This window comes from Antedon bifida, chromosome 10 (genome assembly GCF_963402885.1).
Source record: "Antedon bifida chromosome 10, ecAntBifi1.1, whole genome shotgun sequence".
Classification (NCBI taxonomy): Eukaryota; Metazoa; Echinodermata; class Crinoidea; order Comatulida; family Antedonidae; genus Antedon; species Antedon bifida.
In genome coordinates this window covers 8613002-8627361 of record NC_136235.1, presented here as the reverse complement: position 1 = coordinate 8627361, position 14360 = coordinate 8613002, and the positions used below count along the sequence as shown (strand labels likewise).

At 31.1% G+C, this 14360-nt stretch overlaps 2 protein-coding genes across 4 annotated transcripts in view; one reads left to right on the top strand and one right to left on the bottom strand.

The window, feature by feature from the left end:
• Positions 1 to 4217, top strand: part of LOC144853794 (putative phospholipid-transporting ATPase IM) — a 33124-nt gene extending 28907 nt beyond the window's left edge. For all 3 annotated transcript variants that reach the window (XM_078711630.1, XM_078711627.1, XM_078711628.1), the window contains one exon: positions 191 to 4217. In XM_078711630.1, the coding sequence (XP_078567756.1) occupies positions 191 to 856 (666 nt within the window). In that variant the 3' untranslated portion in view covers positions 857 to 4217. The remainder of the gene's footprint in view (positions 1 to 190) is intronic.
• Positions 4218 to 8422: 4205 nt separating this feature from the next.
• LOC144853840 (pyroglutamyl-peptidase 1-like) lies at positions 8423 to 13953 on the bottom strand. Its single transcript, XM_078711694.1, has 5 exons — positions 13829 to 13953; positions 11219 to 11388; positions 9655 to 9768; positions 9199 to 9317; positions 8423 to 8832 (listed from the first exon to the last, which is right to left on the bottom strand). Exons 1-5 carry the CDS (start codon positions 13857 to 13859, stop codon positions 8610 to 8612), a joined length of 657 nt encoding a protein of 218 aa, XP_078567820.1. The 5' UTR covers positions 13860 to 13953; the 3' UTR covers positions 8423 to 8609.
• Positions 13954 to 14360: the final 407 nt, after the last annotated feature.

Genomic DNA, 14360 nt, shown 5'->3' with positions numbered 1-14360 from the left:
TCACACATATTAAGAATTGTCAAAACATTTTATTTACTGTTCCAATAAAGAGACAAAATTGGTATATTTTAGCTAACTGCACTGTCCATGTAAAAGTGAAATAAAAATAAAGATTGCAATTTTAGTTGATGACAAACTGTGAATTGTACCTGACCTGAGGCAAGTAATAACATGTTTTTGTTATGTTTAGATGGCAATGGACACAGCATATTGGACAGTATTCAACCATGTCTGTATCTGGTTAAGTATTGTTTCTTACTGGATTGTAGTCTTCATCATGTACAGCGACCTCATGTACGAGTTCTTCTTTGCCATCTTCACGTTTGTTGGTTCAGCACGTGTTATGTGTACAATGCCAACTTTCTGGTTTAGTATGCCTCTTGTGTGTGTAATATTACTTATGCCTGTAGCCGGTAAGCGTGCCATTGCGATGGACGTCGCACCAACACTTGCAGAGAAAGTGCGCATTCTACAACAGCAAGAAGCAATCCAAGCTAAGGAAGATAAAGACAATGTTGTTGAACTTAAGGCGTTCAAGCGTACCGATGATGAAGGCAGTATGAATGGTAAAGTTACTAGAAAGGACAAACCTAGAGGTCATAAAGATTCCATTCGAGAGGATGGTATCAGTAGAAGGCGCCCTCAATCTGCAGGCTCTGGTTATGCGTTTTCGCACCAAGAAGGTTTTGGTAGAATGATCACGTCCGGTACAATTCGCGACAGTCAAAGGCGGAAGAAAGGAAGAGAAAAGAACGGAACAGCATCTTCTACCGAACGTCGTAAGTCTAGTGCAAATAGCAGAGACACAGATAGTGGACGTGGGTCTGCATTGAAAGATGAAGAGCTCATTGTATAAGAAGCATCAATCCCATAAGGCTTAGGGAATAAATGAAAGTTATATCAGGAATTTTATATGCACTTGAATAGAGAATATAATGCAAGTTTATAGAAAGATCCCTATATTCAAAGTATAACATAGTAAGCAAATTTGGTTTTATAATAGATATTTTTTGACGGGTTTGAAACAAAGAGAAATCAGCACAAAGTGTAGTGCTGTTTCATCAGCATACGCCGAAACAATAGTATTCTTTGTATCGCAAACTAAGTTTATATTTCTACATTGTAATATTAAGTTTCCATTGGTGTATATTTTGTTTTATTGTGTATAGTTTGTACAGCATATTCAACATTTCTATATACTGTAGTGGGTAGTGAATGTTTATTAAGTTTTTAAAAGAAAAAAATCTTTGTTTTAGAATTGTAAGATACTTATACTATGTACATTTTGGGGCAACTATATTATATAGTTATTTGAGTAGATGAACTATTTTTGTACTTATCATTTGTTCTTTTGTTAACTTTCTAACTTTTAATATAATATTTCATATAGACTATGTATTGTGTTCTTAAATAGAAATATGACATATTAGGGATGTGTAATATTTAGATATAACATCTTGTTATATACTGGGATAAATAACATGACTAGCAAGACATTTTGGTGATGAAATAGAAAATAAATAAATGTATTGTTGTGGTTGGTTGATAATAGGATCAGACCATCATAATGGTCAAATTCATTGAATTTTGTAAACAGAAATTTACCAAAGCACTTGTAAAGGTCATTGTGTATAGATATATTATGTTGTTTTTGATAGATCAGAGATGAAACAATTTATTAGAGGCTGCATAAATATTTCACGTTATTTGTCTTTACACACTTTGGGTTTACTGCTATGTTACTGTTTCACACATCCATGTCTTTATACTCTGTGTGTTCTGTTTCCTGTTTACAATTGGCCATACACATTTGCATATTACCCGGTATGATTATATTATTTTTAAATAAACATAATATATACAGAAGATCACAATCTGTGAGCTGCAAAGTGTTACAAAATGATTAATTATTGATTAATTGCAAAGTTAGATGAAATACATTATAAAAATTATACTCTACAGATTTTGGTTAAAATTCACAATCAATGACAGGTTTAGCATTTGTTATAAATGATTAAAACCAATACAAACAGGAATGTAGCAAATACAATTTGCTATTTTCCCTTGCTTAATCTGGTTGGGGAGGGGGGAGGGGAAGACTGTGACATAAAAATATTCTGATAAAACACTAATTGCTTCGTTGCCTTTAGTTCCCTATATCTGCTTTGTGAAGCTCTTAATACTCAGTTCATTTTGTTGCATTTTCGAGGGTACTGTATGTCTCAAACTTTTCCCCATATCAATATAATAATTGCACTGCAAAGTAATCTCGATAAACCTGAGCAAAATCTTGCTGCATAATTAAACTGAGAAGAGGGAAAAATGTAAGAATTTTATTACAAAATTATTCACATTTTATTATCCAACAATTCTCTACAATAGTTTTATTCTATTTTTATACAGTATGTTGGCCATGTTGTAATAATGACAGTTTATAAATATAGTATCACTGTGAGAATTCACCCTGTAACATTCAGTTCTTCATCTCAGACAAACATAAATGAAATGCATTTGTTGAATACATTTTAGTTTCTTCCACATATCATGTGCCTTAAGGACCAACAAATCAGTTGTAAACCAAAAGTAAGATTAAGAAGATTAATACAATGCATGTTTCTAGTCAACACATTATGTTATGATTATTATTACTGTAAATCATAGTTTTGTAGATTAATAGACATTTTGTAAGATCATAAAGATGCAATTATTATTGTATTATTGTTATTATATTAACATTAACTACAACAGGTATAGATTCCAAACTGCATTAAAAAAAAATATCATAATATTCTAATGGTTGTAAATCAAAATGGACACCTTTGCCCCAACCAGTACATGGGCTCAGTCACTGAAAACTACCTATATAAATAATAATATAGTGAGCAGAGAGCAGTACAGTGTGGAATTTTGTCTATTAGTTAATTTAAATGCCACATAATGCAGTGCTAAACAGTTGGAGTGCAGTAGTTTGTTAGTATGGTTATATACATTCCAGCATGTATTATATAATAATGGCAACAATTGCTTGGTCCATAATGATTAAGAAGCTTAACAACAAGTTGTGAGCTGTCCTATGCACAAACTTTTTTTAATAGGCATGGCTTTTTGAATTACATTCTGCTAAAGCTCTGTCTACACTATCTTTTATGTGACAAAAAATGTGATGTGTCCATATGGACACGATGATGCCATATCACTACCATATTTAGGCACATCACACTTTATTTTGACATGTGATTCATTTGTCGACACATCCCATACAATGCAGTGTGCCAACTTAAAGTTTTTAAAAAAATGAGAACTTACCGATTGTAAAATGCAAAAGTTGAATTTATGGTCAGTATTTTGTTCTTCTTTTGAAGATTACAAGGTAAAAGTTACATAATTCTATATATTATATTTATAGATACTTTTATGATACTTGCAGAATATATAGTTTGTTATGTTATATAATATTTTCTTTTAGATCATTTTGTCAATATTGTTTGTAAACTATTTCTTTTCTTGCCTTTACTGATTTTTAAACTTATTTAAACATTTTAATAATGCATACATATTTAGAATTACAACCCATTTTCTTTCTCAAGGTTGAATTGTAAATATCATTTTATAATAAAATTATCTTAACTTCTTCAGTCCTTGCAGATGTGCTTGCTTATGTGCTTATTATTTTATGTATATTTCAGATTAAGTTATGTTTCATTTTGCTACATAAATCCATAAACATCTACAACTAAAGAATCAAGACCTAAACCTTGTGTACAGTGTTTGAACAGAAAACCAGTCTGGATACATTTTTGTAGTCTGAAATCATTCATAGAGATGATTCCTAGATAACAAACTCAGTAATTCAGATTGTAATATTATTAGGCTACTATGAAGTCAGCAGCTGAATTGTCCGTAGAAAGTGAAGATAAGATAATACGTATGAAAGTATATAAACACAAATTGCTAGATTCAAGGACTTATTTTTATACTAGTCTTGTATGTTAACATAGACATAACATTTATTTTTTTGGAAATATAATTTCCACTATCTTTGCATCATGGTAATGGTTCAATAATAATAATAATAGTATTTTAAAATATATTTTATGAACACCCTGTGTTTTGATGGTGTAATTTTATTTTTGACATTTTAAAGCTCATTCCTAAATCCTTGCCTTGCATATACAGTGCAGATTTTGTTTAGATGGAAATAAAGACAAATGATTATGTTTTGTTTCACTTATTCTTATTACCTGTATTTATGTAATTTATGATTTAATTTGCTCGTATATTTTACATATAATTCATTCATAATAAACATTCAAACATAAACAAATTTGATTTCTAGTGGGGTTGCTCATTTTGTTAGTTGGGACATACTGTCTAATTCATTCATTGATTACTAGACCAAAAATGTATACACTTCCACTCGGAGAAAACATTCAATTTGAGATTGAATTGCAGTTTGTTGAAATGCAAAATGTTGGCATTGGCTTTTGTAGTTTTGTTGGGTCACCAAATTAATCTATGAAGTCTGTTTTATCACCTATGACAAAAACCATTATCTTGAAACTGACTCACTGCTTTGAGAAGAGGTGGTCAATAACCATGGATGGTCACTTTGGGTTGTAGTCGCTTTTAAGGAGGTGGTAGCAAATACAATGGGTGGTCGCTTGCGAGATATGGCCAATTTATGGGTGTGGTCAATTTCGAGATGTGGATAGACTGATAGAGCAAGTAAAGAGATGCATTTGCAAAATTTTAATAGACAAAAGTTTTGTAAATCTACATTTGCTGGTGATAGTAACTACATTAGCTGTGAGGCAATTTTTATTACTATTTATTCGGTATAAAAATATAATACAACTTAGCTGTTGACCGTGCTACATTAGCTGGTGTTGATTTTGAATTGGTGTTTCTACATTAACTGGAGGTTTACTACATTCTAGTTCTAGGATAACTGGTGATTTCTAAAATAGCAGTTGTAACAGGCTGCAATCAGCACTCCTAGTTTCGCAAGAGTTCCTTTAGTTTCACTTGACATGCCAAAGGCAAAGTGCATAGAAACATTTGTATAAAAGTCTACCATTATTTATTTATTTATTTATTATTATATATCATTAAATGTTCCAGAATAAGATAAGATAATATTTATTGGTCCATCATAAAATATGTTGGAAATTCATTTTACAAATGGCGTACACATACAAATAAAAATGATAAATATAATATATAAAAAGAATACATGTACTTAAAAATAGGCGAACTGGATTATTATTCATTAAAACTTTAAATAAATAAATAACTAAATAAATACTGTATATATTAATATTAATCGTCATGTGCCCGATTTTTCCTCAAATTTAAATATTTCCTTAGCTCAACCAATTATTTTTCTCATGAAAAAAAATGTTTCATTTTGATGATGTCATCAGGGCAAAAAATGTCATTAAATTTAATTTTAAAAACTTATAAAAGCTGCTGGGATGTAGATATGAATTCATATAAAAATTGTGCGGCCTATCGGATGTTGTGATGTTATCTTATTTTAAAGTTTTTTTTTATCTCTTTCGTCAAAGTTATACAAATTTAAAAGACATCGCACCGCACTTCTACATGTTTTTCGAATAGCTTTCTAATTTATCTTATATTTTTTTGCTTAAATCATTATCTTCCGATATTCTCAAATTTTAAAAGTTGCTGTAAGTGTGTTTTGAGCTTTTTCCTTTCAATTTTATTTATGCCCAGAAAATAAAAGAAATGCATTAATTCACAAAATCATACAGTACTTTAATGATCTTGATACATAATATATAAACTTATTGCTAGATACATTATTATTATTATTATTAAAATGTCAACAAAAGCTAGAATAGTAAATGCTTAATTGAAATATAGGAAAATTAGACTTACTCTTTTGCATGAAAAGAGCATTGCTTGCAGCTTGGGAAATCTAAGGTTTCTTTAGAAAGGTGAATCAGTGGATCTGTCCAGACATTTACATGTATAAATATATTGTTCTACTCCCAGTGTAATCTCAAACGAATGTACCCTGTAGTAAACTTGTTTTAAATACAGGTAAAATTTCAATTTGAACATTAGAATTTTGGCCATATTATAAACTGCCTGATTGTGCAGTTTTACCTTTTGTATTGTGAATTAACAATATCTGGAACAATGGTAATATGTGAGTATGAATACAGTAATCAAATTATGCCTGCACCATTTTATAATGGTGAACAATATGATCCATAAACTCTTATACATTCATTTGCATAAAAGTCAGAAAAAAATTTACAATTCACTCATAACAATCTCCAGCAAAATATATTATAATATTGTGAATATATTTATACAAACTAAACAAATAAATGGTAATAGTATTTGATATGGGGTTGAGCTTAAATGTATCGAGTCCTGCATGAACTATACTGCATGTATTGCAGTATAGCACCAAAACAAATTAAGAACTTTTTCTAACAAACATAAATATTAATAACAATTACAAACAAAGTTTGTCTCAAAAGAAACCCAATATTATTTACAAATTAAAAACTGTAGAGGCTTTGAAATACTAAGTACAAATTATTTTTAAAACTTTTACTGATAATGAATGAAAAAAACAAACATGAAAATTCTCCATTATCACATATTGGAACAATATTTTAACCTTTTGAGCAATCTGAACAATTTGCACAAATGTCAATGTGTGCAATGATTTTCCACTGCAAATTATGCATAATTTGAAAAGATGATTTAATATATACGCTTATTTTATTTCTAATGTCATATATAAGAAGAATTATTATATAAATCTGTCCGTAATTGATTAGTAATTATATTAAAGTAAAATAATTAATTGAATAACGATTTTCCAGGCTATTTACTGAAAGTGTTCATTGTATCACACCTTGTTTAGGTGTAGAATTAGAGTATTATTAAAATTGTAAAGGTCATTGGAACATTAACTTAAAAAATGACATAACAATAAATGTTATTCTTTTTATTAAATCATTACATGCATTTGTAAATGTCCTTACACCAGATTTGGTCAAATTTATTGAACGCAAACAATTCATGCATGCATATTTTGGTCAACATCTGTTAGGCAGAATATAAAATCTAAATACTGTATACATAAAAGTGTATGCTTGAATTTGTTCACGACATTTAGATATAAATGAATAATAAATAATATAAATGTTGTTATGGTTACTAATATTTTGTGCTTTGACTTTTGTATGATCAGAGAGCAATACTACAAACATTGTTCTCCTTAAACCATACACAAGATTCATTTGAAACGTTCAATCCATGTTTTGATTCTCAGCAAGTCATTTACAAGCTCCACCCATATTTACATCAACTTTGGCACAGCTAGTCTGGTTGCATCTCATGTGGCAAGGAAATAAAGGGTGGTACAAAATGACTGTTTCCAAAATATAATGGTTCCTACCTCCACACACTAGAGGGAGTATACTTGTTCATGTCCCAATAGAAAGCATATTCATCACTTTTGCATACATAGTTTCAGTTTCTTTATACAGTAGGCAAGGCTTATAATGTTTTGAAATAATAGGGAGGTTTCGTAACGCTACAAATATGGAAAACAGATAAGTCACAAAAACGTATTTGTTTTCATAAGCCAGTAAAACTATGTTTCGCATGGCTACAAAATATTTAGGGTGTCATCCAAACTATGGCAGCGGTAAATTTGAAGGAAGTGCATGTACGTGTTGCCTGGCTGCCTGGGCAGAACGAGTCCCATTCCCTACGTTTTTTATCTCTAATTTAAGGTCACAAACTACATTTGATGTAAAAATAAATACTATTGGTCCTATTGAAATAACTTTTTTCGTCTTTAAATGGTTAAAAATGTGAAAAATAAGGCGATTCTAACAATTTTCGCGGCCCACTATAAATCCTAACATGCATTGCGCGTGGATTGATATTTTTGTTTTCCTTCTGTAATTCACCCACTTTTCGATTGATCGTGAGTCCAAAACAAATAGAAGACTCCTAACTTTTCAGCGAAAATACTGGGTTTCACCCAATTTGTATCAACAGAGTCTGGCAAAAACAAAAAGATAATTAATGCAGCAACTATACGACACCAGGCTACCGTACGTTGTTCGTACGTTACCGATGTTTACCAGCTAGGCCTACATGACTAAGCTTAGCTAGGTTATGCCTAAAGACGGCCAACAAGAGGACATTCACCGCGAGCTATTTAGGTAGTGCATTGTTTCTCTCTTTTTATCATAATTTACCATAAAACGTACATTTAATGTTTTTAAAATAATATATATGCATTATTTTTACAAAACGTCACAAATTGTAGGGAATGGGTCTTTAAAAACTGCTGTATATAAAAATTGAACTCACCTTTTTAGTAAATTTTAAAATTTTAAAAAATAGATCAAAACCTATATTCGGCAACATGAATATACTTTACAAATATGAAATGGGGATCAGAGTTTAACAAATGTGTGACGTTTATGTTTTTGTTTTGTTTCATATTTTCAAGATTATGAAAACCTCCCAATTGGTAAAAACCGATCTCTATAATAACACTAAATTGAATACAATGTCAATATGATGATATATGATGTAAGCCTGCATCATGAGGTAGCAATAGATTGCCATGAGTTGCATTCTGGGATATTATCGTTTCCTTCACTCTGTTGCAACATGTTAATAATAGCTAATTTGAGACCTTGTGCAAGTTGATTGGCTGTGTATGGCCTGCCTAGAGGTGGTACATGAATGAAAGCAGCAGACCCTTGGTTAGGTTTATCATGTATATGATACAGCGATGTGTAGTAAATAAAGTCACATAAATATCTGAAAAAAAAAAAACAAAAACAAAGCATGCAATAATAATAATTCACATCACAGCACGGAAGCATTGTGATCAAACAACTGGAAAACCACCAACATTGAGAATATTGTAGTTCTATGATCATACTACTGATTAAATTGCAGTATATTATGGTAACCTGTAGCCGTTCTCTGAAGCAACCAAAGTGCTATGACTTCAGTTTTGTCTACTTGTGACACCCGATAGATAGTGCATTTGGTTTAAAGGGCAATTTATAGATGGTGACCGACTTTCCACCAAAGCTATGTATGCCATGCTTAGAAAGTTTCTGGCATACCCATTGTCTGGGGATATTTAATTTCAAGTTGCGACCTCAGATATGATATTACCTTCCTGGATTGTGTGACACAACTGATTTGACTGGACATTCAGATATATTTATATTGTGACATATATATGACATCTTGATACGGCTTTCTATATGATGAGGACCATCTTCCTTACAACACTAAAATACAAAATAATCAAAAACATTGCTATGAAACCATGCCTGTAAACAGAATACACCATCCCTCTGTGTTTAAAATTCCTTGGGCTGCCTTGTACAGTGGGTTGCATTTTTTCAATTATTTAAATGTTTGTTAAATAGTAGCTTGTGTTTGGTTGTGAAATAATTATAATAAAAGAATACTTTATATATAAAATAACTTAAACAACTAAAAGTGTATTTTTTATATTAATATAAAAAACAGCTTGTTTGCTTCAATTAATATCATTGTGAAAGAGTACTTTTGACAAATTGTTTTCGAATGATATTTAAAAAAATAACAGCAATATTTTCCTACCATATTTCTAGGTATCATAAACCTGACATCGGGTTTATCATAAGTGCCATTGTGTGCTTGTTGTTCCAATGTAAGCTCAGTGGCTAGGCCTGACACTCCAACATGAACCATAAGCTAAAGATACATAAATATTATAATTATTAATTATAATTATTACATTTCATACATTCAATTGCTGTCTCAATAAAGGCATTGTCCTAATATGGAAAGAGTTCAATAGTCGTATTCATAAATCAAACATTACAGTAATTCAAATTAAAATATTTTTTTTAGTTGTATAGACTTCAATAATCATATTTCTATCTGCTCATTTGTTATATTTGTTGTATTGTTACAATACAATAACAAATAAACAATAACTACTTCATTTACAATACAAATTTGATATAGCCCTCTGAAACCATTATCAAAAGCGCTGTACATTGAAATTATGTTCCATAAACTTGTTGAAAAAGAAACTATCTTCAAGAATGCTGGATATGCCGCTTAAAATATTTGTTTGAGGACATTTGTCAAAAGATTTGCTCAAAGCACTGACTTGCAATTTGCACTTTACAGTTACAAATGTCAACTTCTATAATTCATTCATATTATATGATAATATACCGGTAATAAATTACTATTTAAATAATAATGTACTACAGTAGGTTATTAAACCTTTTGAAATGTACTCTATATAGCTACATTGTATGTTTGGTTCTTGAGTGGCACTGATATATCCTAGTTATTCTTATAACTTGTGCTTTTAGGTTATCTGGCATTATTATGAGTTAATTTACAGGTTTGCACTATGTTCTTAATACAATGTGTTAGGCAAAGCTTAAAGACCCCTTCCCTACAATTTGTGACGTTTTGTAACAATAATACATATATATTACTTTAAAAACATTAAACCAGGTCATTCCTTATCTTAAATGTACGTTATATGGTAAATTATGATAAAAAGTGAGAAACAATGCATTACCTAAATAGCTCGCGGTGAATGACCTTTCGTGGACGGTCTTTAGGCCTAGCCTAGCTAAGGCTTAGTTTTGTAGGCCTAGCTGGTAAACATCGGTAACGTACGAACATGGTACGCTAGCTACATATCTAGCCTGACATTGTATAGTTGCTGCATTAATTGTCTTTCTATTTTTGCCAAACTATGTTGATACAAATTGGGGAAAACCCGGTATTTTCACTGAAAAGTTAGGAGTCTTCCATTTGTTTTGGCCTCATGATCAATCGTAAACAAAAATATCAATCCGCGCGCAATGCATTTTGGGATTTATAGCGGGCCGCTATAATTATTAGAATCGACTTATTTTTCACATTTTAATCGTTCAAAGACGAAAAAAGTTATCGCAATAGGACCATATAGTATTATTTTTACATTAAATATAGTTTGTGATCTTAAATTAGATCTAAAAAAACCTAGGGAAGGGGTCTTTAAGTTTTAATTCATTTAAAAATACATGGTGAATACTGTGTTTTTATGTGTGAATTTATATAAATATTTTTTTAATACCAGTAATGAAATAATGTGGTTTGTTTTGTGATTTTAGAAAAGTAAATGACAACATACAACAGGCTGGTGACATTGCCATAAAGCTGGTACAATTTCTGTGACAGTCTGATATTCAACTGGAATCTCCTCTACCACTAAGTTAATGTCTGGTTGTATACCAAGACTTGTTAGTTCCTTTACAGCTTCCCAGCTGGCATTAATCTTATGGTCGCCAAATGGGCCAAATCCTATCAAGGAAACAAATTAAAATATAATTATAATTTAACTAAAAAAGATCATGGAAGTTATTTCACGATTTCACAATCTTTCCACTATCAAAATTTGATGGTTGATTGATAATCTACAACTAAAGAAAATGTGTATTACTATTAAATACCAGCAAGGATTGGTAATATTACCAGGACTAAACATGAAGAAAAATGATCAGAAATTCATCATAACTGATTTTAAAAGCATATAAATCATATTTTGTTTGGAATGTGCTCTATATTCAGCTAATGGGGTGGTGCGATTTGCACATACAATTTGAAACAGCGCAAGCGTTTTCAATTTTATGATAAAACTATTTGCATACATTATTAATACAAATTTGTATTATTTCATAGGTCTAGAGAGGGGATCCAGGTCAAGTCACCCCATCGCAAAGTCGCCCCATCACAAAGTCGCCCCAACCAAAAGTCACAAAGTCTCTCCTTTAATGTTAAAATAGTTTAAATTCAAATATCATTTTTTATTTATTTGTTGTTGCTAAGTATGGAAAATAGACTAGCTAGACAAAGAAGTATTCTATTAATTTAATTTTAATCATCAGTTGCGTTTGATATCGGTTGCGTTTCATTTTGGTCATGCTAAATTTTGTATACATTATGAATATGTATCTCGATCCTCTCCTCTAATATTACTGTATACATAATTTGTGTTTTTATTTTTATTTTACAGGTTTCAATGAAGTAATGTGCTTTTTGAAAATCATTAAAAAAAGTTTCTTGTTTTGTTTTGAAAGTTTAAATTCGAAAATGTTACTTAATATGATTACCAGAGCCTGCCTATTCGTTATTTTACAATTACGAATCTTTCTATATATGCACATGTACGAGTTACCATAACAAATTTCATGCTTCTAACCAAATTTGAAGTATTGACCCTTTTTTTAGAGCTAAGGAACCCCACTAATAAGGATGCCTACAAGTGGATACCAGCTCATTTTTGCTTTAGTAGTTTTAGGATAATAATAATAAATGTATACCAAATGATATTTATAATATGTAGATTTTAGGCCTATTGTATAAATTGGTTAAAACAAACAGCATTATGTCAGATAATGAGTTATTACCTTATTGTTTTTATTGACAAGTATGTCTATTGTTATTTTTAATATTATTATGGTAATGACCATCATTTTATCAATGCTTTTCAAAATGAAGAAATAAAAAAAAACTTAAATAAAAAACGATCTCATCGTCGATATTATTACATGTAGGTATTATAGTAAATAAGAAGACGCCAGATTTTGGCCATGTAAACGATTGTAAATATTGTTTAGTGTCCACAATTCAGTGCGCGTTTTTTAAAAAGGGGAATCCCCGGTCAGCAGAAACACGTAGCAGAAGGTGCAGCTCCGATTGTTTTCAGAAATGAGTCGCCTTAATCATCCGCATAATTTTACTGATGAAATTCATTTCAACTCTCATGTCGGGCATTTATCGAATTTTAAATTAAACAAGACAATGAAAAGGTACACAAACGTACGACGTAAAAACATGCATGTACACATCATTTTTACAATCATTTAAATAGAACCAATAACTTAATTTGTTGCATATAAAATAAAAGACAAAGGCGTAGCCTACGTTCTCTATAAAATATTTCACATTTAAATAATTATGTACTGTTAAATGACATTATACCGAATATTATAATCTTAAACTATGTTTACAAATTGTCAGTTTTGAATGCACACATCTTTCTCCTAGACCTATAAAAATAAAAAATAAAAACAATTTTATTTATAGTAATAAATATTCATCGACCAATTAAAAAATATCTACACAGTCAAAATAATCTAGATCATTTTATTGGCACAAAAATTAAATACGACCGATTTTCAACGCAACATAATTGTAAAAATCGGAGCGACTTCAGCAGAGGTTTGCCCTGGTGAGCTAGCACATTTAGTGTGACCGCAGAATATTACGACAGGGCTTGCTCTCTTTATGAAACTGAAACTACACGGCGGGGCTTCCCCTTTTATGCCTACATGTGTTATTTTGTGTTCAAATTCCGCAAGAATATCATTGAGCAACTTTACGCACTTTTCAAACTACAGTATTTTAATGTTTAGGGGTGACTTTGTATTGGGGCGACATTGTATTGGGTCATGCGTTGGGGCCACTTTGTTTTGGGCAACTTTGCAATGGTACGCCAGCCAGCAGAGGTCTTTCTTACCTACTACTCTAGGCCTACTAGTCTATTTAGGCCAAGTAAGGTAGCCTGCTACATCATGGAATAACCTAACTAGGGCTATCTCGGCCTAGCCCTACTATCTAGCTAGACTAGGCCTGGCGTACGTACCTAGGCCTACCTAGGTCTAGTAGTAGGCTAGGCTAGGTCAGACACAATTTAATAATCAATTCAAGAACATGGATACTTCCGAAAAATTAGTTTTACCAGTAACTAAAACGGTTCGTTTATCAGGCATATCTGTGTAGTTTAATAAACGATCACAATCTGAGAAAAGTTATTTTGTTGAGGAGTTTTTAGAGAGCTGTCATAAAAAAGACGACAACCTATAACCTTCCCTTTTTTTGTTTCTTGTTTTATTTTTGTTATGATTTATTCATTTGACCTCTGTGACCTCTCTCTAGACTCTCTTGCTACTATAGCTAGATGATCTGATATCAATCTATCTGCTGCTAGCTCCATCCATGCGTGTGTACGTTCGTGTGTTGTGTGTGGCGTGTAGGCTACGTTTTAAAATCAATTTTTCTCTCAAACTATAAATTTAGACAAGTTAGTTTATGAATAATGTTATACTAGGTATTTCTGAGTTTCAGGACAAAGAAAGGTATTTACTATACTAATAGATAGGCCTAGGCTAGCTAGCTATGTAGGCCCCTATATATGCCTAGGCCTAGCCTAGGCTAGGTCTCCTTTTTTCATATTTCACAGTTGAGTTGTGGCTTAATAATAATAATAAACA